General features: G+C 40.9%; 4 protein-coding genes across 5 annotated transcripts; 2 read left to right on the top strand and 2 right to left on the bottom strand.

Annotated features, from left to right (window-relative positions):
• Positions 1-392: 392 nt before the first annotated feature.
• Positions 393-7,718, bottom strand: LOC119746433 (solute carrier family 22 member 8-like). Its single transcript, XM_038223387.1, has 10 exons — positions 7,178-7,718; positions 6,802-6,905; positions 6,407-6,561; positions 5,508-5,676; positions 4,972-5,113; positions 4,098-4,189; positions 3,528-3,736; positions 2,916-3,024; positions 1,282-1,494; positions 393-895 (listed from the first exon to the last, which is right to left on the bottom strand). The coding sequence occupies exons 1-10, from the start codon at positions 7,595-7,597 to the stop codon at positions 703-705; spliced, it is 1,806 nt and encodes a 601-aa protein (XP_038079315.1). The 5' UTR covers positions 7,598-7,718; the 3' UTR covers positions 393-702.
• A 4,986-nt stretch (positions 7,719-12,704) lies between these two features.
• On the top strand, positions 12,705-16,254 carry LOC119745275 (N-acetyllactosaminide beta-1,6-N-acetylglucosaminyl-transferase-like). 2 transcript variants are annotated; one of them, XM_038221514.1, is made up of 2 exons: positions 12,705-12,974; positions 13,948-16,254. In XM_038221514.1, the coding sequence occupies exon 2, from the start codon at positions 14,015-14,017 to the stop codon at positions 15,467-15,469; it is 1,455 nt and encodes a 484-aa protein (XP_038077442.1). In that variant the 5' UTR covers positions 12,705-12,974; positions 13,948-14,014; the 3' UTR covers positions 15,470-16,254. The 2 variants fall into 2 exon arrangements, with proteins under 2 accessions (XP_038077442.1, XP_038077440.1); XM_038221512.1 differs by having other exon boundaries at positions 12,705-12,976; positions 13,952-16,254.
• Positions 16,255-16,926: 672 nt separating this feature from the next.
• Positions 16,927-19,986, bottom strand: LOC119745274 (tigger transposable element-derived protein 4-like). Its single transcript, XM_038221511.1, has 3 exons — positions 18,835-19,986; positions 18,184-18,641; positions 16,927-18,087 (listed from the first exon to the last, which is right to left on the bottom strand). The coding sequence occupies exons 1-3, from the start codon at positions 19,720-19,722 to the stop codon at positions 17,493-17,495; spliced, it is 1,941 nt and encodes a 646-aa protein (XP_038077439.1). The 5' UTR covers positions 19,723-19,986; the 3' UTR covers positions 16,927-17,492.
• A 173-nt stretch (positions 19,987-20,159) lies between these two features.
• Positions 20,160-26,607, top strand: LOC119745276 (transmembrane protein 50A-like). The gene is made up of 7 exons (XM_038221515.1): positions 20,160-20,312; positions 20,969-21,214; positions 22,130-22,242; positions 22,914-22,981; positions 24,385-24,477; positions 25,053-25,116; positions 26,006-26,607. The coding sequence occupies exons 2-7, from the start codon at positions 21,116-21,118 to the stop codon at positions 26,049-26,051; spliced, it is 483 nt and encodes a 160-aa protein (XP_038077443.1). The 5' UTR covers positions 20,160-20,312; positions 20,969-21,115; the 3' UTR covers positions 26,052-26,607.
• The last annotated feature ends 553 nt before the right edge of the window (positions 26,608-27,160 follow it).

The following is a 27,160-nucleotide window of genomic DNA, read 5'->3' as shown; positions in this document are numbered from 1 at the left end:
ATTTTCTTAATAACCCTGCGCAGAGTGACCTCCGTACATTTTGTACGGAGGTGACCGAATTTTTCGAGAAAAAAAAAACTTTAGTGCCAGTGACGTTCACCTTCCATCTAATCCCCATTCAACCCTTGCCAAATCAGCTGGTCAATGAACTTTGCAGCCCGGGCTTCACCCTAGCCGTAAAAAAATTCTCTCACCAGGCCTCCTGCCAAGTCAACCTTGAAGCATATGGTAAACATCCGTCACTCGTCACCTGTGACCAGACTCATCTCCCCTCATAGCCAGAAACCGCAGACACTACTCAATTATCTTTTAAGTGCCCTGTCTGGCAATTGCCTGCAGAGGGTCTGGCACATGTTTTTGTGTTGTTTGGACATGGATAGGGTCTCGGGAAGTACCTGCGTACAAAGTGTACGCAGGTGGCTCCTTCGAATACACATTTCTTGTAAACGCTGCGCAGGGTTAACACAACCAATGCCGTCTATCAGCACGCCTTCGATAATATTGTGGATTAATTTATCAATTAAGGTTGTAACATCAAACTACAGTGTTTACGATTAAATGTTAGCTAATATACGATACATTTCTTTTTATTGGAATTAAGATTATGTCCATAAAAATGATGCTATGCTCTGTTTGTCAATGGGACAATACATGAGTAGACGAAAAACAAGATAAACGATTTTTCGGATACTTTTTTTCCGTCTACAGATGCGAACTTTCTTGAAGCTTTTTGGTAAATTGCTGAGAGAAGTCGCGATATTCAACCTTCTCGTTGTTGTTCTCGTGATCGAAGGCGGCGTTGGATATCGCAAAGACGCCCTCTGTGGCCGTGTCCCCGTCATCAAGTTCTACGTCAGACTCGTCATAGATGTTTCTGTCACCCATGCATCGACATCTGAGATGAAATTGAATGGAATTTAGAAATTTACGTCAAGCAACTGAATCATTATGAAACCATTGTTATTGTGGTAGAGCTAAACTTAGTAGTGAAAACGTGGATGGTTCACTCATGGAGGAATAAGAACACACTCTTGGTCTGGAGCATTGAATTTAAGACCCGAGGTCAATTCTGCAGTGTGTTGGTTGGAGTTTAGCCAATTGGTTGCGTTGTCCTTGATCAAAATACTTTGTCACAGTAGAAAACAGTTAATCCTAAACCTGTGAAGGTAGATTTGGTTAATGAGTGGAATGGCAGCATCGCGCTATACACTTCTATTTGGTCTTCAAGGATGTTATATGAAACAAACTGAGCAGGGGCAATATTTGTCGTGATCATCTTACTTTCCAATTTCTTCCCCTTCCTTTAACGTCTGAGGTAACTTCTGGCCGCGTGTTTCCGGCAGGAAGAATGCCAGAACGCCGGCCAAAAGCGCACTGGCGCCGAATAGAATCAAGGGGATTGCCTCGATGGTGGTGTCTCCAAGTCGCAGGATAATGGGAGAGAGAATCCCACCTACTCGAGCCGCTACAGAACAAAGTCCCAATCCAACGGCTCTGTTAAAGGAAGGCATATTTAGATAAGCATTATGTAGAAATCATTGTGAATTGAACCACCACCACCACCGCCGCCACAGCAGCACTATCAGTAGCAGGGTTCGACCTTAACTTTTTTGTTCACTAGCCAGCCGGGCTACTGAAACAGCCTCTTAACTAGCTCGCGGGCATTTTCACTAACCCGCATTTGTTTAAAGCTTAAATACAAAATGACGCATTTTCAGGCTCAATTCTGAGGGAATTTTGTCAGTGTTTTTAATAAACAGATCTAATAATTTAACCTTTTAAAACTGAGTTGAAAAGACTGGACACAAATTGAGGAGGTTTATTTCCTGAATTTCATGATTTCTGTCCTTTCATCTGTGCCGTATCCCAATAATTTTTGACTCGCCAGCCGGGCTATTTAAGGAATAGTTTGACTAGCCCACCGTTGTTTTGACTAGCATTTGGCTAGCGCTACCGCTAATTTCGAACCCTGCAGTAGCAGCAACACCAGCACCAGCAGTAATAGCAATAGCAGCAGCAACAGCAGCAGCAATAGCAGCAGCACATCAGCAAAGGCAACTGGATAAAAAAGTTCAGGGCCAGTGGGATGAGCAGGGAACCTGACATGATAATTATTCAGCCACGTTTTATATTCTCACATTTGGAATCCTCACTGGAGCAAACATACTCGAACAAACATCGCACAGCTTAGAAACAAAATGGCTGGTATCGTTCATTAATGTACATTGTTATGATGCACATCCTATTTTCTGACCACCAAAGAACGGGCTATTGTCCAAAACTGGAATTGAATGCACATAAGAGTGTATTACTGGTGGTGTAAAACACTTTGACTATGTATTGTCTTCTAACAATGTTCTTACTCGTCGGGGATTAAGTACGCATTGACGCGCTCAGGTGACCATCACTCCACCTAGCCCCATAAATGTGGCCTATTTACTGGACTGCCTCCGTAAACATAGGCCACACATCCACATGTACAAAAATCGTGTCGACGGAGCCAAATTTTGATTTTCACATTTAGGCTTAGTTTGTAGGTTTTTTTTGCTTTAGAAGCATACTCACCCTCTTTACAGGCTAATCAGAAAGTGCTGCCTTTTTCAGATGTCTAATTTTTGTGAAATTTCATGTTGAAATTTTGATACGCAAACGTGTAAAAATGAATCTGGAAATTTCACGAAAAATATACATCTGAAAAAGGCAGCACTTTCTGATTAGCCTATAAAGAGGGTGAGTATGCTTCTAAAGCAAAAAAAACCTACAAACTAAGCCTAAATGTGAAAATCAAAATTTGGCTCCGTCGACACGATTTTTGTACATGTGGATGTGTGGCCTATGTTTACGGAGGCAGTCCAGTAAATAGGCCACATTTATGGGGCTACACTCCACCCTACAATAAAGGGCCGGATTATTACCTGATTGGTGTTGGGAACAGCTCGGTAGAGTAGAGATATATGATACTGAATGTGGCAGAGATGCAGAACTTGCCGACCATGGCGACGACTGTCCGCCAGATACCAGCCGCTGAAGAGACAAAGGGAGAAAAAAACCCGCATTTGTAGATATTCAAGAACCGAGGAGCAGATGTAAGGTGAGTGTTAAGGCTCAACGTGGTTTTCTAAATATTATGTTCAGCCTAGAATGCACAAGTGGCACACAATGTCCCTCACTGTGACTATATTACTTTTGTTCTTTGGATAAGAAGATATACCGGTAACTTTAAAAAAAGGAATGATGTTATTAATACGAAATTGGAAAACAACCTGATGAACTGTACACTTTTTATAGTGCAAGTATGCATGTACAATGTAGTATCTCGGGAATAAAATACAAAGTGTAGGTGCATTTCTGCTCACTATAGCAATCGATAGGCACGGTGAGATATTTTTAAAATAGTATTCCAATATACTATTTTATATATATTCATCAAATATTAATTATTGGTTTTGCACACTAACAAATAAAAGGGTGTATATTCAAGATACAGATTTTATAAATAATGATTGCGAGGTACTGGTAACACTCACGGATGAAGATAGTGGCTAAGCACGCTGCGCCGCCAATCAACTCCAATATGCCGGTGTTCAGTTTCCGGCCGAACCACTCCACTCCAAAAGTGGCGTACAGCAGGGCCGGGATTTCTACGGCTCCCGACACGAAGAAAGCCCAGTAGTCGTCGACTCCTAGATCGTTCGTGCTCTGAGACAAGCCGAAGTAAACCAGACTATTGACAAACCTACGAGAGAGTGTACAACATGGGAGAGCAAAATGATTGACCATTCATTCAAAATGGTTATTGAAACTTCTGCATTACATGATAACATGTGTAAACATAATGGTGACATAATATCAATTTTGAATCTCAAATCTTGTGGTGCTGATAGAGTTTTAACTAGACAGTGAGCTTTCTGCCAGATATTACATCACATTTTGCTCATGAATATGGAAATTGCATTAGCATAATAATATAAAAAGACACAAAAATGCCCTAAATATGAAAATGTTAATTGAAAAAGAGCTGAAATTGGACACAAAGGTGCACTTTCAAGAAAAAAATTAAAAAAGTGCACTACATTGGCCTTTTAAGTAATAAATACCAGTTCCACTGCATGTTGAGAGTCTTGACCGCCATGTTAGGTGTTTTATACAGGTTAATGACAGATGGGGGGATCGCTGACTTCTTCGCTTCCTAAGAAAAATACCAGAAGAAAACAAAATCTGATTCGGTCTTTTAAAATTGTCCACTCTCCCCCCCCCCTTTTTCTCTCAGTCTCCTCTCACCATGATTGTGTTGTCAATCTTTATTTGTAGCATGATCTCGTTTACTGAATGAAGAACGAATGTATGTACTGTCTGAGTACACTACAGAAAAAAAATCCTCAGGATTCACAATTGTATTCATCACGTTCATTCTTATATTTTTTTTCCACAGCCACTTTAAAGGGAATATACATCATTTGCTTTTGCTGTAATTTTCAGAAATGGATGGAATTAGGGGTTTGGAAATATAAAGCAAATATAGCTACACTGAATTTTTGGAGGTTTTGGGTCGAAAATGCTATAAAAACCAAGAAAAACGATCATTTTCCTGTAGTCTGGTTCCCTGACTCCATATAAGAAGAAACAGAGCAGTTTACATACATTGGGGAATTGTAAGGTCAGGGAACCAGTCTAGCTGGCTTGTACCCATTCATAGGTGTGTAATTAATTGCAAACAAGTGCGATGGTCAATTGGGGCCAGTATTGATACAAAAATAACACTTTTCTTGAAAATGACAGTATACCAGGTGCCATAATTTTACAGGATGCTTTAGACTGTCATTTACCAACATCCTATTAAGGTATTTCGCAAAAACTTGGTAGCTTTATTTTTCGATGTTTGCAAATGTTGTATATTCCCTTTAAACGTCTGTCTTCTGGCAGACGTTTTAAGATTGTACGTAAACATTTAACTATTGTGGTCCAAATTACCATTTCCATCAAGATATCCTCTTTATCGAATAAGACATCGGGCAAAGTCTTCTTGTTGAACTTTGCAATTCTCCTGGTGACTTTCTCAGCTTCATCGATCTTGCCCTTAGATACCAACCATCTGATGGACTCTTGTAGGAAACTGCACGGGAAAACCAATCAGATGCAATATTGGCCAGAGTCTTACAGAAGAGAGCAACTTACTATAATTCAGCAGACTCCATTTTGTTACTTCTTGAATATGTTTTGGTATGATCTTTTTTGGCTGGACCTGAAGCGCAGGCCAAGCTGTCCTCTGACAGACCGAGTCACTGACTGACCGTGTCACGGACTGACTTTGAATAATGTCATCAACTGAGTCTTTCTGGAGGAGCTCGCCAAGGCAAGTCTAGTACTAGTCTTGTTTTTCCTGATTTTTTTTTCAGGAATTTGTGTACAAGTTTCATATCCCCTGAAAAAAAAACAGTCTCCATGTTTTCTGACTTGCAAAAAAAAATGAAATATTTTGTCCTTAAAAACTAAAAAGAAATACTAACATCAGCGGTATGAACATGGTAACTGACGTCACGTTGAGATACAGTGACAAAGGGCGCCACTGCCGGACGTACATGGCTGCAGTCGCAATGAAGAAGTACCCCACTGCGTACAGCATGCCAACGAACATTGTCACGGCTGTACGCCATGACTTGCCTATGACTTCAAGAACTGATAGAAAGTGAATACACACATTGAAAATATTTGGTGATATTATGTGTAAATCAAGAGTCTATCATTACATAATCATAAATTAAACCACACGTCAATCACAAGGCAATAGAACATCAACTTGCAACTTAATTAGAAGTCAGTCTTACGTCAGTTACAATCAAAATCAGAAACAGTCATAAAGCAGTCTGACGTCGCTCACGAGTCAATCACAAGTCAGCCACGAGTCATTCACAATATAAACCACAAGTCAATCACAAGTCAATCACAAGTGGATCACAAGTCAGTCAGAATATAAATCACACGCCGATCACAAATCAAATTACATATTATTGCAGTTCATTTCGAGTGACTTGAAAAGTTAAGAGCACCGGACTCATGCTCTGGTGTTTCAGAGGCAACAGTGGCGTGGGTTCGAGCCCACCGGGCGGACACTTGTGCCCTTGAGCAAGGCACTTAACCATTATTGCTTCGTCCTTCGGATGGGACGCAAAGCCGTAGGCCCCGTGTGTTGTGTAATCCAATGCACGTAAAAGAACCCAGTGACACTTATCGCTAAGAGAAGGGATTTGCCCCGGTGTTTCTGGTCTCCTGTATAAACTCCCACGCGGAGTATTTAGGAGATGAACCAACCAAGAACCAAGAACCAAGAACTTGAGATTGACTAGCTTGAAGACTTACGACGAGCCCTGATTAAAATTATGACATAAATGAAACCATGCTTGCTTACCCAAAACGAAGAGGCTGACATAGGCGGCAAGGTTACCGAAACCAGAAATGAATCGGAAGGCCATGTACATGTAGATGTTGATTGAAAAGGTGGTAGCGAGCAAGCCGGCCACCCATAAACACTGTCCAATGATTACGACCTTCTTACGACCAATCCTATACAAAATGAAGACAAGTTTAGAAGTCAAGTCTTTAAAAAGCTATATCACAAGTCAATATTAAGTGAATCACAAGTGAATAACAAGTGAATTACAAATCAATCACAAGTCAATCACAAGTCACACAGTCATCCAAATGTTTTGGTGCTTATGTTTTTGCTTCCTTGATAAAAATGCTCACTATGCGGATGCATAAACAGCATTATGTTGACTGCAACTGTATTTGATTTGGACTTACCAGTCAGAAAATGCGCCACCAACGAACGAGCCCACTAAAAAGCCGGCAAAGTAGATGGACTGCGCCAGACTAGGCAGATCACCTTGATCACACACCAGACCAAACTTGAAATAAAAAGAGGAATATACGTCAATGAACAAAAAACGGAAGGACTAGTCTACATTATTTTTCACTGTCGTCTTCTTATTGGTTATCTTGTTTCTTGTACATTCTTCTCTTACATTCTAAGCCGTGCTAGTCGTTATCAAATATCGCTTTAATTGCTGTACAGAATGCATTCAATACTACATCAGAAAACTCAAGGCTAAGAAATGTTTTGGTTTTAAAAATACAATGCGTCACACAAAGATATACCAAATTGTCAGGCTCTGGTTACCTCTGTAATGGTGGTGTTCTTGTATTGTGACCTGTCGAACTCCCATCCATCGTTGCATGGCACCTTCACGTAGGTGAAACCGTTGTATTCACTGAGCGATACGTACGGATCAAATACGTACCCATCTGGTAGCTCCCACTGCTTACAGTTGGAGTAAGGATAGTTGCTGTTGGAGCCATTTTCAGGAGGAGGCAGGAGGATGGACTTCTTCACGTCAGTGCAGTTGTCCTGAAATTCCGCCCAGTTGGAACAATTCTCGCTGGGCAAAACGTTGGACCAGTGGTCGGTCTCCGCCGCGTAGAACACATTGCCCAGAGACGTGAAGCAACCAATGATATTGAAGAGACCCAGGTAGCATATCAGGACGAACTGGTAGAAGCCAAAATTGCCAAGAAGCGGAATGATTTCATCCACCTTCATCTTGTTTTATTGGACAACAAAATGCACGGATTCCGACTGAGTTTAACAATTGTAAATAGTTTCTGAAACGATTGCAAGGGCGCACAGTGTTGAACTGTACACAGTCTGTAGATCTGCCGATATCGTGACTTTTATAATCTACCAATATTTACTGGTTAAGGTCCGTCAAGCACGATTGCCTTTTTTTAATTTACTCAATCAACAAAATACGGTTGTCTTATCTATAAGTGGACCATTGGTAGTGCCTTCTTTCGTTTGTCAGACACCAAACGTTGACCATGCATTGTATTCAAGGTCAATACTGAAGTAACGGCACTAAAACGGTTATTTTTTAAAAGTTAACTGCCATTTTCGGAAGTTTTGTTCGTTCCGGGGAGAGATTGAAGGTAGTGGCTTTCATTAGTGTTGCCATTGGTTTCATCCTTATTCCAACGCCTGGTGGCGCTGTACCATGTTGACAATTCTTTCAGAATGTTTTGCTCGAACAAATATTTGAAAATAATATATACATAAAAAAAAAATCCTCGGCAATCCGCGGCTTCATTATCTTCACTTACTATGCATTAACTTTTCATTTTTGTTTTAATTATGCCATCTCAAGTCCAACAAACCAACCTTGATGTCAACAGATATAAATAATGCACACATTTTGTAGCCTAAAATGGCCCAGATAACAAATGATGATTCCATTTTTATTCTTTCATTTTATTAACGACTCTTTGAGGGTCTGTTCAAAAACATTATATAACAATGATATTATATTGTCAAAATTACGATTTGATAATCACCTTTTCCTTTGGAAGGTGTGTATCAATATTATGTGAATATTTTTACAAATCTATTTTTTTCCCTTTGCAGCTATATAATTTTGTTTACGTGTTTTCTTTTTCCCTTTTTTTTTTTTATAGAAAGCATGTCTATCGTAATAGTATCATCGAATGTTGAAATCAAGACCTACTGCAACAGTGTTGGAATGGTTATTAAACTACATTTTGTCTACTAAATTTAGTTGCTTGTGTACAGTTTAAGAATACATGGATATTATCGTAACAGACTGTATTACATTTTGAAAACATGCTTTTCTCAATTTTCTAATTGTTCAATGCACCGCTTTGGTTGGTGTTATACAATGAATCAATCTACACAATGGTTAAACTACATTTTGTTTACAGAACTTAGCTGCTTGTGCACAGTTTAAGAATACATGGGCTATTATCATCACCGTATTACATTTTAAAAACAGGCTTTCTCAATTTTTCCATTTGTTCACTACATATCGTTTTGGTTGCAAGATTCAATCTACAGTTGAAGTTTTAAAAACCAACTTCTTTTGCATTGACTATCTTGCTTTTCGATGCTGAAATCTAATCAAGTTACTCATAGTTTTGTTTCTATCATAAATTCAACCTGTGGATATGTAGCTTCTTCTATAAATCACATTTTTTTTCTGGGGGGAGGGTTAATGTTTTACACACAAGTAAACTAAGATTAAAATTACAACTTTATTTCAGTGATTTTCAAAGCTCGTAGAATTAAGGACAGGTAACGAACCGTCTCTCTCAAAATTCTGAAGGTAATTTTTCATTCTGATTCATCTCAAGGCAACGGAAACACGACATACTTATACACTAATCAAATATCAGAGGTGAAAAACCCGATATCAACTTTTATTCTTCATCAGGCTGTCAAACACGTAATTATAGAATCAATTACAGTGACCAACAGGTCGTGTGTGCTTTCTTATCGACAATTACCAGAGAACTAAATTACATGTGTTTGGCGTTAAATTGCTGGGAGAAATCACGATAATCCTTCTCCGAAGAATCGAAGGCTGGGTTGCTCACCGCATCGGTGCTGTTTTGGGGTTCGTCGATCTCGTCAAATTCGATGACCGACTCCGTGTCGACACCGCCTCCCATGCACCGACATCTGATGAAATGAAATGGCAGACACGTTATCATTATAAAAAGACCAATAGGAAGAGCTTATACAATGTTAACAAATGAAGATTCATCGCTAACGTATTTTGATGTATTATTTGAAAGAATGACTATATTCACACCCCAAATTTACATAAGTAAAGTAAATCACTCAATTTTTCAACCGTTCTTGAAGCATTGCATAAGGATAATTTAGTTCCCACGTTGATACAAAGGGCAACGCTTTTTGAGCATTGGTGTAACGCTTGCGTACTGGTATTTTCCAAATATATACTTTACATTGATTCACTTTTCAGCGCTGATGAAAGTTTCACAAACATTTTGACTGTGACCCTCCGAAACTTGATTCAGCATTCATCATCAACTTTCTGTTGTTTGTACCAATTTGATCACCCCTTCCAGAAAACCATATATTCTTGCAAATTGGGCCCGTTTCTGCCGCAGACTGGTGAAGCGTCCTTTGTTTGCTTGATGTCTATATACCCATTGTCAATCTATATAGATCTGTCCAAATGACCTTATTGACATAAAGTCATACCCTTAACCTATTGTGATTTATCTAAAAAAATATATATAGGGTAAGGTCCACAAAACATCAAACTAAATATCTTTTTTTTTATTTACCAAGTGAACAGAATTACCGAGTAAACAAGACGCATTTTTCTTATGCATTTTTCTTATGTATTAACATTGTCTATCTCAAAACCTTTGAACCTCTAACGATTCAAAACAATTGAAAACAAGTTAACAGCACGGTTTTCAGAAAGTCCGTTAGTATGGTTCCCTCATACAGCCATGACGTCTCTTATAAAATTATGTAAGGTATAGCCGTCAATATCAAAGATAGAACATGGTGAAGCGGGGGAAAAACATCTACCATCTTCCTGGTGAATTCTTTGGGTAAAGCGCCTAAAGATACTGTACATTAAGCCTTTCATCTGGTATCACATATGCGAGTTTCGATTCAAATGACCGCGACTCTGGGGCTGATACGTACCAATGAATACGAACAACTGAGAAAAGGCATCCAAGATGTCTCCAACATACGCCCGAGTGTAAACATCAGCAACGTGTTCGAAAAACCTCGGACGTGACTATTAGGAAACGGGCAGAATCCTGTTCGGTTTGGTCACGTGATATTAGCGTATACCTGACAGTGGTGAAACTAAGCGGGCATGGGGGGGGAACGCCCTCCCACCCCGTTCGAGGCATGTGCCCCCTCCCCCGAGTTCCCCTCTACAGAAATTGGGTCACCCACGTGTGCCTCTGCAATTTGAACTGCAATTACGCAACTAAACTACCTTACCTAGGATTTCTCAGAATAGTCAGACATTTTAGGTCTGGGAATTGAACGAGACTCGTGTTCTGTCTAGTCTTTGGAATATAGTATGAACTAGGTACAGATTATTTAAACTGCGTCTTGACCTCCTGATTCTGACAATTCAGCGGACGCCTTCTATCGAGTCTTCGGTGACCCGTTCAGGCGCGGTTCTAGAGCCAATATTTATGGGGGGCTAGCACGGTGAATCCAGAATTTTTTTCAGGGAAGCGTGCTGAAATGTTGACCGGTTATTTTTCCAGACACTTAGGCCTCCGAAAATCAATAGGTGGTGGTGGGGGGGGGGGGGGGGCTCATGCCATATTTTCAATGGGGAGCGCCAATAAAATCCTAAAATCATTCACACTATAGCAAGGGCGGATCCAGAACAAAATTTTTTTGTGGGGGCCAAAACAAATTTTGGTCCCCCCAAAAAGTGGGTCCAAAAATTACGGCGTGGGGTTCGGGGCCCGCTGAAGGGCCCCGAACAATTTTTGGATTCTAGATGCTCTGTGGTGCGATCTGAGGCAATTTCTGACCACTTTAACCAATTGTTTTTGAGGAAAAGATGGTGGTGTACTCATTGCCTGCCTTAATTGCGATTTCACATAAAAAAAAAGATAATTGGTTTCGTTTTTTTTGGGGGGGGGGCATGGCCCCCTTTGCCACCCCCCCCCTCCTGGATCCGCCCTTGCACTATATTAACTAATGCACCCTTGTCAACGCTATTTCTTCTTTAGGGGGAGACCGTTCACATGTACATCACATGCAATCCTTCTTTTTGCTAATGCAATTTTTTTTTACGGAATTTATTTTGGGGGGCTAGACAAAAAAAATTTTGGGGGGGGGGGGCTACAGCCCCCCTAGCCCCCCCGTAGAACCGCGCCTGGACCCGTTGTTGTATTACGAAAACAGGGCATCAAATTGACCAATCAACATGCTTAGGCCGAATTTCAGCTCAAATGGCGTCACAATTTCTGAAGTCCACTCCAATTGGCTGGCGCGCGGGACGCATAAATTTGCATGCACATTATATCAGATGTTGTTGCGGAGGACGCGTGGGCTCCGTTGAACAACGAATGATACTCAGACTACGTTCAGGAACAGAAAAGTTTAGTAAAAGGAAGAATGCGAAAAATACACAGGAAATTACACAATACTCAAACTTCGCTGAAGGGTAAAAACTACGAATTCGAACTGCGACCACCTCGGAAACCGTCTTAAAGAAGCTACATTGTTTTCGTGATTTGTGTTCGTTCCCTTTTAAATGTCATGCATATAATACACCTGTTACTGCAGTACCTTTAATTGAAAGACATTTTATCGTCATTTGTTATACCTTAGGAAGATACTGGACATTAGGGAGACATTCATGTCTCCCTAATGTCACGTACAGCTCCTTTATAGTAGCAAAATGTTTCCGTTGTAAATAGGCTAGATCGATCGATTGCTCGTGGTCCAAAACATAAATATACCAAAATTCGTGGGTGTATTAGGTGTCATTAACGTTTGACAAATTTTGTGCACAAGTCTAAGGGAAAGTCTCCCAAATGTCACCCATTATATTGATAATCATTTCTTACTTATAATATGTAAGATTCTAATGCATGCATGGCAGCCTTCCCCACTGACAACTGATTATGATTGAACCAAGAAAAAAAAAAACCAGCTGATTGCAATGTCAACATAGACTCTGCCCTCGGCCCACGTATTACCTCGACAAAACACACATGGCCGGACAATTATAAAGGTGTGTTCTGTCATATTTAATTCAGACGCAGTTTGCGAGGGCGACATACTACAAAGGGACACAAAAGATCCCAACCTTCCCTACATTGTGGGTTTACGTAATGTTGACACGCTTGAGTGCATGTAAAAGGGCATGCTGACTTATCGCAATGAAACCGTGCACATCTCTACATGCACACGTATTCGCAAGGACTACTTGTCCCCGATTTTGAACAGTGGTGGCTGTTTTTCTGAGTGAAAACCATCGTAGTCAATCAGCTTTCGTAATGGCGACAAGTCTTGACTGCATTTGGTCGGGATACTATGGATGCAAGACATTCACCGAAAAGGCAAACATGGAGTCGTGACCAGAATTTAATTAACGACAACTAGGTAAGCATCCACACCGATGTACACACCCAGTATGTATAAGGCTGAGGAAGTGTTTTGTATTCCATGATATGCATGTTCTTTCGTTCTCATTTTGTATTTAAGCTAGTAACATAGAAGTATTTCCACTTTTCCTTAAAACTTTAAATGACAAAGCTCGATGCTAATAGTTATTATTATTCGGCGAAATAAAGTAACCAGATCGCGTATCATGGAGGAATATGAAAACACATCGCATACAGACCGCTATATAAGCCTTAGTATAGCAGTCGCAGCACAAGGGGGGGGGGGAGCATTTCCTCGCCTCCTCCCCCCCCCCTCAGTTTGGCCCCAAGAAAATCAAACAAAAGAGAAAAAGGAAAATATAAGGTAAAAGAAAAGGGGAATAAAGTATAGAGGCGGGAAACCCTCGGGAATGGCCCTCAAACGCTTTTTCTTATCATGAATGGTGTTCAGCAGCGCCCCAAGCCTCCAATGATGTCCAGCCCCCCCCCCATCCCGATTATTTCTTTGCCCCGCTCAATTGCCCCCCCCCCCAACAAAAAGTCTGGCGGCCGCCTCTGCTGATTAATTGCATAAGTGACTGTACTAAATGCATTATAGGATCCTTAATTATTGACGCTAAGGGGGAAATTATATAAGCATGCTTTATTTACATTTACCAGTTTCTTCTTCCCAGGCCCATCATTTAAATAAGTTTCAGAATTTCCGATAAGTTTCATCTGTTTGTTATCATAGCATCACTTTTATTTTGTTTTTTTCTCTCTCATAATAGACGTTTAGGCCGGATAAGGCCAACTCATTTAATTGGATGGAGTGATGACATTATTCAAGGATACCTATGAATGCAGTTTTACAGTGTGCAAATTCCTCCAATTTTAATACAATGTTTACATTACCTATGGGTTAATTCGCCATATTAATGATATTTGGGTGTTTTTTCCTTGTCTAATTAAAGTCGCATTTAATTTCACACAGGTTGAATGCCTGTTTCTCAAGGACGCTGGACTCAATTCTTGCTTTGTGCTTCTAGGGAGCAAAATGGCGTCCTGTGTTCGCCAAAGGTTCTTCGGCTGGTTCGTATTCCTCTGTGGTTTCTTCGTCATTGTCCAGGTGATGTTACTCCTCAACCAACAGAAATGCAACAGTCCCGACGAACAAACAAACCTGGACGCCCGTGCTCTCAATTCGGCAGCGGGAGACAAGAAGAACAATATCAAGAGGAACGACAAAAAGACATCTCACCGTGACAAACGCCGAGAGACCGCCACCAAGTTTCCGGTCAAGTCCACCCCCTCGGACAATAATTATTTGTCTCCGTTTCACCGGCGATGGGAAGCCAACTGCTCGGCCATATTCGCAGGAGACACGGATGTAGTTCAGGCGACTTATCGCATGCTTAAAAAGGAGCGACACAGTCACAATGGCTCGATTGTCGTGCCTGAGGATCGTGAGGTACGGACCTGGACACACGACTGTGACTCGTTCAGGAGCCTGAGGCGCTATCCAACTCACCCGGTTTCGGAGGAAGAGGACAGTTACCCAGTTGCATACATCATCGCTGTTCACAAAGAGGCTGCCCAGGTTGAGCGCCTGCTGAGGGCAATATACCAACCTCAGAACCTCTACTGCATCCACCCTGACGCCAAGTCTCCGGAGGACTTTCAGCGGGCAATCAAAGGTCTTGCGGACTGCTTCGAGAATGTTTTCATCTCATCCAAGATTGAAGATGTGCAATATGCGGGCTTTACCAGACTTCTGGCCGACATTAATTGTATGAAGGACCTAGTTGGCCCGAGGGGTGACGTGTATCGGTGGAAATACGTCATGAACTTGTGTGGGCAGGATTTCCCACTGAAAACCAATTTAGAAATTGTGCGACAGCTCAGGGCCTACAAAGGTCACAACGATATAACAGGTGTTCTACCACCATCTCACATAATTGGTAGAACCCGTTACAAACACGTCATCAGAGACAAGCAAGTCAAAAGGACTCACAGGCCCAAAACACCCCCACCTCATAACTTGCGAATCCACTTTGGGAACGCCTACTACGCAGCCACCAGGCGCTTTGTTGAGTACATACTGACCAGTCCGAAGGCTACTGACCTCCTTAGGTGGTCGAACGACACCTTTAGCCCGGATGAACACTACTGGGCGACGCTGCAGCGCGCGCCAGGCACACCGGGCGGGTACCCAGACCCGACATGGGACGAGAACGTAAGGTTCATGAAATGGGGTGACATTACCAAGCACCCATCGTGTAAAGGCATCTACGTGCGAGGCCTGTGTGTGTTTGGCGTGGCCTACCTGGAGTATCTCGCCACGCAGCCGCACCTGTTTGCCAATAAGTTCTACTACAGCTTCGATCCGATTGCCATACAGTGCATCGAGGAGGCGCTCCTCAACAGAACTCGGAACCCTGCCTTGTCGGATAGGCTTCCTAATTTCCCAGTCACGAATCTCCTTTGGCAAAGCCATACAGCTTTACCGTAACACTGTAAATTGTTTCCCCCCCCCCCCCCTTCGGCAAAATTAAACAAACCAATATTTTGAAATTAACTTTATAGGTACATTTGTACCGGCGTTTCTGTAACTGAGCTATCAAACATTTGGTACGAAAAACCGCATTTGGGGCTTGCAACATAAGCTGTGTTGCGAGCTCGGTACATTGGATCACTGATAGAGTGCAGCCTATAAGGTAGATCTATAGATACCGCAACTGTTTATGCACCAGCACCGTATTCCGGAGGTCGTGGGTTCCAATCCCACCCACGAATGTCTCACAACGTATATTAAAACGACCTTCAACTCGAGTGTAAGATCGAAGAGGCCAAAGTGAATGCAATAAAGAGGATGAAGAGAATAATTAACCACTTCTGAACGACTACACAAGTTCAAGTTTGGAGCGAAGCCTTATTTTGTCAAAATATAGTTGAAATGGGAAACTTTCAATTTTTATTTGTTTATCGATTTTTAGCCATGCAGTCTCGTACAAGATGTGCTTTTCACAGTTTTATTTAACTATTTTTTTTTTAAACAAATTTAAACTATACATGTTTCCTAGTAGTATTTTATTTCAGCTGGCATGGTTGGACTTAGAATAATTTTTGTACACGTACCAAGGTATTTATAAAAGTAGTTGTTTTATTTTGTAATATTTTTAGTTCATTAACCATTGAGGTCCATTAATCTTCCCGAAACCATTATATTTATCAGAAAGCCTTTAGTTGTACACTGCAGTAATCGTTGGGATGAATAAAACTGTATTGTCTTCATAACTCGGTTCCTTTCTACCCGTATTTAGTGAACAAAGAAATGATACATTATCAAAGTCAGCAGATAATTAGAATGCTGTCTTGTAATAAAAAAAAGGTGATAACGTTTTTCTCATTACAGTGTTTTGCAGCCCTGGTTTTACAAGTGACGATGCTCCGAGTTTCTAAGATAACCGCTGACCTGCTTTTTTGATTTGGTATTTTTTTCCTGTTTGAAACATGTACATGTACAATGTTCTACACATGTACATAATTTGGATTTGATGACTTACGTTTTCTCTACAAGATTCCTGTCAAGGACATCCCCAAATGACATTAAAACGGATTATCAATCCGTTTACAAAAATTTGTAAAGGCCGTAGACAAGTTAGATACGATGGAAGACGGATCCAAATGGTAAATATGTGTGTTTCGATTCGTTCACAAATAGTTTATTTCTTTCTGGTAGTGAAACCAAGGATTCTTCAAAAGTGCCCTTGGCACTGTAGCTCGAAAGCCTGAAGAAACATATGGAGAGAAGACAATGAAATTACAGTTTTAGAGGTGGGAGGAAAACCCCAGAAGAATATCCTGGTAGCTAGGGTAGGAAACCCAATCCACATGTAACTGACTCCTTATATATTTTGTCTGCCAAGTCATTACTCAATATTGATTAAAAATGACTCCTACAAATTCTCTTGTTAAAAACAATTTAATGCTAAAAGAAAGTTGCATATCAGTCTGCAAAGCCACAATGCCATGAGATGGCGACAACAGTGCCAGACTGTTTTTGAAACAAAAGATTAAGGAATAGCTCGATACGTTTGAGTGCGTGATAAATACAGACAGGTTGGAACAGGGAGGTTGCGCATCCAATATACTACTGAAAGCATCAAGATCCCCCACAGGTTTTTTTTTTTGTAAAAAAATGTAGACAGAATTATTATCTGTGTCATGAAAAGGACAAGATTGAGTTGTCTGTAATTAATGTGAAACACATCTTTTGAGTTACAGGTTTGACTGATGTGCCCTAAGCAAGAGTTGTAGTCAAGTACATCACAAGTCTGGCTAAAAGTCACAAGTCTTTTCATAATTACGGATTTACGGTCACAAGCAACTAGACTGCAGATAATCAATTACAAAGGACTGTCTTTGTCACCGTTTATTTGAATAGCTTGTGATTTTACTAGTAATGGACTTGTGAGGATTTGTGAGAATTTGTCTTTTCATTGTTTTTCAACGTACATCAGTCTTCATTGTGGTTAATTGGAAGCCATAGACATGTTGCGTGATGGAGTTTGTCCCATGTTTTTAAATAAAGGTGAGGTTAGTGGAATGATCGCAGGTATAGAGGATGGTGGAGCATTGGCACCTTCTTCTACTGTTTCACTCTGAACACCCCTGTGCTCCTTGTTTGCAAGAAACTCTGATAGGAGTTCCTGTCTTGTCTGGGTCTCACAGGTTTTCTTGCAGAGATGCATGTACAGGTCCATGACATTGGACATGACGTAGGAGTCGCCCTTCTGGAGGGCGTACTCCCGGCACCGGTCCAAGCACTGCATCACCTGCTGTAAACTGACATCTTTGGCCATCGCTGTCGAGGCTGAATCGCCATCTTCACATTCCTCATCATAAGATTCGGAGGCCGAGCCAAGAGTTTCCTCGACAAAGAGATCGTTCACAAGCCGTTGCTCCCAGTTCCCTTGTGCCGTGTTGTGGGTGGCCAGCTCATCATCGAAGGTGACATATATCCGCCATTCCTGGCCCTCGGCGAAATTACTCATCATCCTCTCCGCTTCCTGATCAGAAAGTTCGTCAGTTGTAGACTGGGTGGGGTCTTTGGCTGTAACTGCACTTCTGTAAGAGATAAGAGATAATGTCAGAGGACAATATCTAAACTGCAAACCAATCTAATATAAGACAAGCTGCAGAATTGAGGTCTAAAGGTCTAACCTGATGTTTTGAAAGCCGCAAGCCAGGAAGCACTTCTTCACTCTTTCTGGAGTCAGCTCTTGCCATGCCTTCCCGATCCAATAGGCTGCTTCTAGGACACTGATTTGGTAGCTCGCAGTTGTCAAATGTTGTAGAACTATCTTGCGATATCCTGCCTTCACTGCCTTGAAGATTCCCCGCTGAAGTGGCTCCACATTGGCAGGTGCATCAGGAGGGAAGAAGTGGAGTTTGATGTTACTGAGAGGCACCTGAGGATGGCACTCAGTGTTGCGAAGACAAAGTACAATCTTCCTCTGCTGTTGCCTCATCTTCTTATCTAGTTCCTGCACCCAGTTCTCGAAGATCTGCGATGTCATCCAGGCGTGGTTATTGGAGCACCAGGCCACTGGCAGGCTGTTCAGGTCCAGGTTCTTGAAGCATCTTGGCCAGTAGGATTTGCCAATGAGAACTGGCTTCTCCTGTAATGACAAGACGTAAAAAAAATAGAGTTTTAACCAGCCATTTTATTCAAGTTATTCAAGAAGTTTTAAATAGCCATTTTATTCAAGTTAGTCAAGAATATAACACAAAAGCTTCATTTACATTCAACAATTGCCAAACTAGTGCCTAAAGCTGAAAAATCTCGGTCTTCCCAAAGATTACAAAACACACCTTCTCTCCCATCATGCTGCAGCAGAGGAGTAACGTCAGTCTCTCCTCTGCAAGACTCCCTCCCTGACACATCTCCGATTTAAGATCAGCGGTGCAACCAACAGGAAGAGCTTGGAAATATAGACCAGCCTCTCCCATAGTCCAGACATCTTCTGGCTTGTAGTCTCCGTAGATTCCTGAGAACTGATTTAAGTTAACCTCTGATTGCACACTGCCTACGTCTGGCATGATGTCTGGTATATTTGTTTTGGAAGTTGGAATACATGTAATGGGATTGGTACTAGTAATAGTATTATTTGAAGTTGGATTAATCAAGGTATTGCTGACACTGCGGGTACATGTACTTTGAAGTGATTCGCGTGTTTGGGCTGTGTTTAGTACAGGAATGACAGGATTTGGCAAGGTTGGACAAAAAGCTCTGGTAACGTTTGCATTGGTTGCACTAGCAGTAGAACCGGTCGTCCCAGTATATCCAGCAGTTGAGATCAGCGACACAATCTGGTGTCTCTTTCGAAAAGAGGCCAGCCATCCATTCGATGCTGTGAATGTCGTGTTGCCAAGCTGCTCCGCAAACGACAGGGCTTTGGCCTGAATAATCGGTCCTGTTAACGGCAGGTTCTTGCTCTTTGCGATTCTGAACCACTCGTACACGACTCTGTTGACCGCCTCGTTTCCCGTTTTGCGAAATTTCCGACGCATGACACCTAAGCTAGCATTGCCGCTGTTATACATGCTCAAGTACTCGGCCTTGCGCCTGATGATGTTACCGATTTGGGTTTTTCCAACTCCCAGTTCTTTGGCAAGCTTTCTTGCGCTCATTCCAGATTCCGATTGACGTATAACATAAATCTTCTTTTCCAGCGGCAAATCGGTGCGGTGCTTACCCATTTTGCTGAATAAAATTCACAAATAACAATGGACAACTCCGGACAAATTTAATCAAAACAATAGTCGATATTAAAAGTCGGGAGCCGGGTACGAAAAGCTATTTAAAACATATGAAAAGTTAAGGTTACCAGATCAGAGTGAAACCTTTTTTCGTCAATGGAGGGCGCTCTTTCCAATCTGCTCCCAGTGGGTGGAGTTGGTGGAGCATATTAGGGGAGGGTGTGTTTGGTTCGAAAGGGTCTTTCAGCCACCCAAATATGATCAGTATAATCCATAACGATAAGGGAAGAAGGACCCATATAAAGTCTTTCAATGGTAATTGTTTTTACTCATTGAAATATTGATAACACTAAAAATTAAAATGTATTTAAAAAATTGAAACATGAAAAAGCCGCCGATGTTGATTACCAGACAAAATCACTAAAACGTCCATATTGGCTGGTATTTCCCAACAGAGGGCGCAAGTATCGGGGATAGGCTTGTGAAGGTCGGCGTAAATTTGGTCACGGAAATCTTCAGTTCTGGTTTTCTTGCCTATTTAGGTACAGTGGAAAAAAGAAGCTTTTATGATATGTTTCCTGGTGCACCTCGTAAGTTATGCTCAATAATATTAATTACACCTTTGGGGGAAAGAATACAACACCACTTTTGGTTGTGTACAGTCGAGAGTCGAGTTGATTTTCAACAAACATGTTCTTATTTTCGAACAAAATTGAAAATGTTCCCCGGTTCCAGATTCACGCCTTTCATTTCAAACAAACATTTGTTTCAATGACTGACCTTTATTGAGATAATGTACTTTGAAGGGTTGTAACATTCTTTCCCTTTTTGGATCAATAAACTGTATGAATTTGACGCCCCCACCCCAGGCTGAGCAGTAAAATATATATTGGCATGTGGGCCCAAAGTCCACTGCCACATGCTTACACAGTGTATGGGCCTGTGACAATGACTCATCAATCTGAGTTTTTGTTCGCAAATGTAAATGCGTGTGTTGCTGATTTTTTTTTTTAATATTGATAATATTGATGTACATGTAAGAGTTTCATGCAGGTTTTGTTTAATCTTATTTTATTCATAATATTTTAATAGGCCTAGTCTGTTATTTTTGTGTTAATCATGTGATGTGGCCCTAGCTTGAGTTAATACTCAAACTAATGTGGCCCCAGATTTGGCATGTATTTTTGTTTGCAAATTTGTCTTCTTTTTTGTCATATTTTTTGTTGTTGTCATGTTTGTTTTGCAGGAGCAGCTTGTGAACAAGAGTTTTCAAAAGTAATTTTAAAATCGGCTTCATGAGAGCGACCCGAGGCAGAAAGCCTCAACACAGTTTTGCTGAGTAAAGCTCACAACATTTAACACACACACACGGTAGCCGTAGGAACTTGCTGTGATGTCGGGCTGCTTGGATGGCATTGAGTGCCAGCGGCCAGAATGGTGTGAGTTGGGAGAGAGGAGGAACGCAATGGCCTCGGTGGCTGCTGGCATCTTGGTGAGTAGGGTGCGGTGTCACGTGGGGGGGGGGGGATTTGTTTTCATTTGTGGCTAAAATTGTCCTGATAGCAGCAGCGTCGCTAAAACATTTGCTGGTTTTGGGATGATGGGGCTGTGCTTAGCACCCCTTTGGTTTGTGTTGGTTCTTCTTTGATGCTGAGTGATCAAGATCAATCCAGTCACTGTTATAAAATAGTTACAATTATTGGGTGATTGGGTTCCATCCAGTCACCATTTTAACATTGTTTTGCAGGCATGCAACTTTTCCTCGGATCAGCTGATCTGCTCTTTTTTCACTCCCCATGTGTGCCATTGAAAATAGAAAAACACTGTACAAAGTCTTGGAAAAGATTTGAATTTCCTCTTTTTTTGTGGCTTCAGGTTTGCATGCCTGTGTTAGAAATGGGTCACTGGGATTTACAACGTCTGCCATTAACCCTAACCACCCCAACTCCATCAAAATCCATCCCCCATTCTGGTGGGTTTTGGGGGACTTGGTCCAGAAGGCCTGGCGTGACTAAATATTGATGGAGTATGATGGACTTGGGCCTAATGGCCTGAAGCAGTGCTAGGGGTATCCGATTGATTTTGCCTAGCGTCCTGTACTGCTATGGTGATAAAAGCCACGTGTAGCAAGTCCGTGAATGTCAACCAGTGCGTCAGTAGTGGATGCCATTATGTCATGTACAGTTTTGTATTGGAAGCACAGTGATTGATGGATTTTGATGGACTTGGTCCAGTTCCTAGTAAAAGATGCTAGGGAGTTAGGGTTAATATTCATAACTGAACTGAGACGACATACAAGCAACTCGTGTCGGCCCCATCACCCAGCGTTTGTCACAGAAACAACCACAAAATCTGTAGTTTTGCTCTTTTTTAATCTCATGTCATGTCTGTTTTTTTGGGGTCACAGTTCTTTGGTGGTTGGTGGGTTGCCATTGATGCCGCAGCAAAATACCCAAGTGAGAACGACCTTATCCATGCCTATCACGTCTGTGGAGTAGTCTCAACAATAGCCTTCTTCATGTGGGTATCTCTTACTATTAGGAGTCATCTAAATATAGATGTTATGCATGAAGGCAATGCCGTTGTTTTGCTATGATATACTTGAGAGAACCTTTGTGCATTCATTGTAACTGAATTAACATAACAAAAGATTCCCTCTACGAATTTTAGGGGCCATTTTTGCGACCCCATAAATTCAAGCTGTTTGGATGCTAGTTGTTAGACTTCATTCGTACGCCTAAAGTGTTCGCCTCTTGCGGACGTTGAAGAAACCACATTTTTTGCATTGGTGATTGGTCACCCTTGTTCCCATGACACACCACGTGTATATCGTACACTGAGAACGACACGAAAAACGTATTCGTACTCTGTTGTGTCCGATGTAAACAAGCGGTTTTTTTTTTCGTCTTTTCTTGGGAACGGTAAGACATTAGGTTGGTTTCCTTTCAACCACATGTTTGCAATAGGATAAGTAAACAATCCAAAACATGAAATTTTCAGGGATTTCAGGACCTGGTACCCCTTTAAGGGTGCACTTTTAACCACTTAAATGAAGCACGATGAGCCGGGGAACACTGTGGCCGCAGTCCTACTGCATGGCCGCATTCATTCATGGACAGTGCTTACAGTTGAATAGAGATAAATGTTCAATTGAAACGCATTAAAATGATATGTTATTTTTTTCTGTTCAGGATAAATGCGGTGTCTGCTGGTCAAGTTCGAGGTGATTCATACAACACCGGATGCATTGGACAAACAGGTGAAATGAGAAAGATTTGAGGCTTTGCATGGTGGAGATACCAAATAATGAAAAGTTGAATAATTGAAGACGGTCAGAGCATACTGACCGAAACGTGGAGTTAATACCTCTGGTTCTTTTCAGAACCATTCTCTTAGTTGAGAAATTATTCGCACATGGTGTTTCCGCAAACCTTTCATTATTGAGACTAGAAATGAAAATTAATACTCGTGTATGCAAAGAAACCTGTGGTACGGTATTTCTTTGTTGGAGAACAATTAACTTTCGTTTGAAATTGTAAACAAGATTTCAGTTAGGAGATTGGGTTCTCTGTTGATTTTTTGCAAACTGTTTTGTTTAAACAGCTTTTGAGCTCGTAAATTAACAATTTTTGTAAAAGGTAGAAAACTACTCTGTCACTACCCCTGCTCATTGGATCCTTAAACATCTCTTAAATGATCTGAACTCTGTGGAAAAAACGTGAGGGAGTTGAGACCGGTTTACGCCATGAAGAATGTTTATTAAATGATGTAAACTAGTTGGATGAAAGTGAACCAGTTATACTGCCAGCTAATCCACCCTGTTCTGTTTATCCCGAGTTCAAGGTTGGAAGTAGATTTCACTTGGTTTATTTGAAATCACGCACAGGAATGATCTTGGATGATTTAAGGATAACTTGGGATGGAATTTCAGTCAAGCTGGGTTTGTTATAACAGAAAATGGGTCAACTTTGGATTGGAAAGAACTGGACCGAAAGTGTGGACAATATGTGATTGGAAAAACTAAGGATCTGATTGAGGGCGCCCTACATACTGACCAGTAGTAAGGCCTTGATTAGCATCAATCACAAGAGGGCGCTAGTCAGCATAGCCATTAGTTACTGCTTTCTGACACTCCTTGAGGAGTATGCAATTCATCAGTTTTCTAATGCTTTTCATTGTGTTTGTGCTGGTACCAGAGGGCCAGCCTAATGTCCTCTTTGCACCTCATTGACTGACTGACTGTCACTTGTGAGCCGGGCAGTGCCATCATATAGGATTACCCTGTAAAGCCTACGAATGGGCTAAATGTTGCCCATTGTGTACCCAGATGCATGAAAAGTCTTTCAGTGAGCAGTCATTCAAATTTTATTGAATAGAATATTGTAGGTTGTGGGACCGGCTTTGGAAAGAATGTTGCATCCCGACGCCATATTTTCATCAAAATATTATCTCACTGAACATGCTGAAGGTCAATCTTTGCAAAAATGTTGAAAAGACAAGAACCTGGGACTGAGAAACATTTCCAATTTGTTAGAAAATACTTTTAAAATGTTCTTGACTCTCCATATACTTTGTACACAACCAAAGAGGTGGTGTCTGGATGCTACATTCTAATTTCCCCAGCTTTACTAGGCATGCCTTGTCTTGTTTGTTTGTTTCTAGGAGCGCGTATCTGGTTGTTTGTGGGTTTTCTCTTAGCCTTTGCTGGCCTGATTGCTGCCAGCTGGATTCTGTTTGGACCCTACGTTGTGAACAGTAAGTTTTCAGATCAAGAAAGTTATTTTTTTCAGTAGTGGATTGAGCATTTTGTTAAAGGGGGTGACTGGTATGTTGAAGTTAAAAATAATTTCGGGGGGGGGGGGGGGGGTGGGGGGGTGGATGAGGTTTTGCAATCAATGCATTAACCCTAACCCTGCCAGACGCAACACAGTGCATCAGGTGGAAAAGTCTGCTGCACTTTGATGCATTCAGCTATCAACACCAGTGCCTAAACAACCGCTTCTGAGACAATGAGAGTCAATCCCATTGAACAATGCCACGGTTGTATCCTGCTGCATTCGGTGACCACGAACTCTGAGGCAGTTTGGCCTTGAGACTTTTGACCTGATGGATCTTGCTGCACTGGGCAGGCTTGTCACTTAGACAAATGTTGCATGTTGCTGTGTTTGGCAGGGTTTCTAGCCAAAATACCCTGGAGGGTTGGGGTTTAGTCCAAAGAGTTGTAGAACTGAATCAAGATTTGCAATACATATTGAGTGATGATGTTATTCAGGAAACTTTGGGATTTAGAAATGAAATCTTTTCTTTAACTTCTTTTCTTCATTTAACAGAAGTCTTTAAAGATCCTTACCCTGGTGTGGCAATCTTCTTACAGAATTTCCTGATCTTTTTGTCGTAAGTATCATTTTAAAGGGTCCATGACGTGAATTTTACACTGAATAACTGTGTGCAAAATGTCTATTCCTCTGAAATGTATGAATTTAACGATTTTGAAAGATTAAAAATGTTCCATACTTTTCCCGACAACTGAGGATGCTGTTACTGTGATATACATGTGTATTTTAAGGCATACATACATATACTCCTCACTCCTCAGTTTAGAGGTTTTATGTTCAAATTGTGAACCCACAAATTCGCTCATTAAAAACATTTGTGCATTTCATTGACTTACTCTCATGTACTGAAACAACAACGATTCACTAAAAACAGAAAGTTTTACCACGGCAAAAAAAAACCAATTCTGACCAATTTTGATGCTGGAGTAACTGTCACAACGAAGTTTATACTTTGAATGACATCACAGGAGTGCTGGTGAATATGGAACTTTTCATTAGCATAAAAACACCAAAAAACCACAAAAAATACCATTGAAAATGGCAAAATGAAAATTGAAAAAAAAAATTAAGTGACACAAAAGTGCATTTTCAAACAACTATTTTAGTAAATTTAGTAAAATTCAATCTCATGGCCCTTTCAACTTCCTTATTAACAAATTCACAAGAATTACTGTACATGTATAGGATAGTTGGGGAGAATTGCACAGAAAATGGGCTATTATTCATACCAAGTAAATGTCTTGCTCTTTAGTTGTAATATAAGGTTTTGTCCTTCACCCTGTGAAAAAAAAAAAATTCCCAAGCTTACCTGGGTAGGACTAGAACTTGTGACCTGTAGATATTTTCAGCGCTGGACCACCAAGCTTACTAGAGCGACAGCTAAAGTTAAATTTACATTTTCCATTTGCAGAAAATTCCATCATTTGTCTTTAATTGCATTTAAACAGGGGCCTTGTTTTCAAGTTTGGTCGAACTGAAGAGTTATGGGAGTAAGCCACAGCTGGTAACGATGAGTCTATCACCTCTTTATTGATTTACATATGTTTATTTTTTTTTGGTACGATATTAGACAATTTCTTTGCCTTGTGTTGCAACTATTGCTTTGCATGTACAAATTTGTGTGTATAATTTTTTTTTGTCGAAAAAGAAATATTTCTGTCTTTGTATAAAGGTGATTATAATATATGTAGCATAAATGTAGCATCTAGATTGTGGATAGGTGAATTTTTTTTAGTTTTCTTGAGATCATAAATTAAATTTTAGATGATGTCAGATGCTTCAGGAAAAACAAAAATATGTAGTCAACTCAGTGACAGCCGTGTAAAAATGCAACTTTTTTTTTTATAAGATTTAATTGCAATACAAAAATGTGCAAGATGAAAAAAATAAAGGGAGGGGGCCATATTTTGTATCATGCCTTACAATGGATTGACATTTGAAGTGTACATACTTAGGTTACTTGCTCAGCTGGACAGATTTTAGTCGATAGAATATCCTCTTGCACAGCAAGGGTCTATATGTGAGCAGATTCGGCCATTAATAATGCAAAACAAGACTGCGTCTTGACCTCGCGATTCTGACCATTCAGCGGGCGCATATTGGGTCTTCCGTAACCTGTTGTTGTATTACAAAAACATGGCATCCAAATTGACCAATCTACAGCTTAGTCTATATTTCTGATTGAAATGACCACTCGGATTGGCTGGCGCGCGGGGTCGCAGTAAATTTAAATGCTATGATATATCAGACGTTCGACCATGGCTCTGCACACGTGCATGTCTGATCCTCAAGACTAGACATATTTACGGTAGGGTCAGAAAAATAGCCAAATAGTCAGCGATTCAAGTTTTGAGAAGAGCCGCCTAACTCCACCATATTTGCAGTCTAGGTACAATACTGGATTTGGAAAATGTTTCGCTGTTAAACGCAAGTCAGTCCCTGACAAGTGTAGCCAAGCTAGTAGAATACAATCTTGGGAATATTGGCACCCCCACCCGAGAAATTCTGCACATACCACAAGCATGCGCATCCCATTTGGGGCAGAACCATAACCAAACCAAAGTCACATTTTTCCTCTCAGTTATAGCATATTTGCATGATTT

Source organism: Patiria miniata, unplaced genomic scaffold (assembly GCF_015706575.1).
Source record: "Patiria miniata isolate m_02_andy unplaced genomic scaffold, ASM1570657v1 HiC_scaffold_7, whole genome shotgun sequence".
Taxonomy (NCBI): Eukaryota; Metazoa; Echinodermata; class Asteroidea; order Valvatida; family Asterinidae; genus Patiria; species Patiria miniata.
The sequence above is the reverse complement of the archived record's forward strand: the minus strand, read 5'-3'. Positions and strand labels throughout refer to the sequence as shown.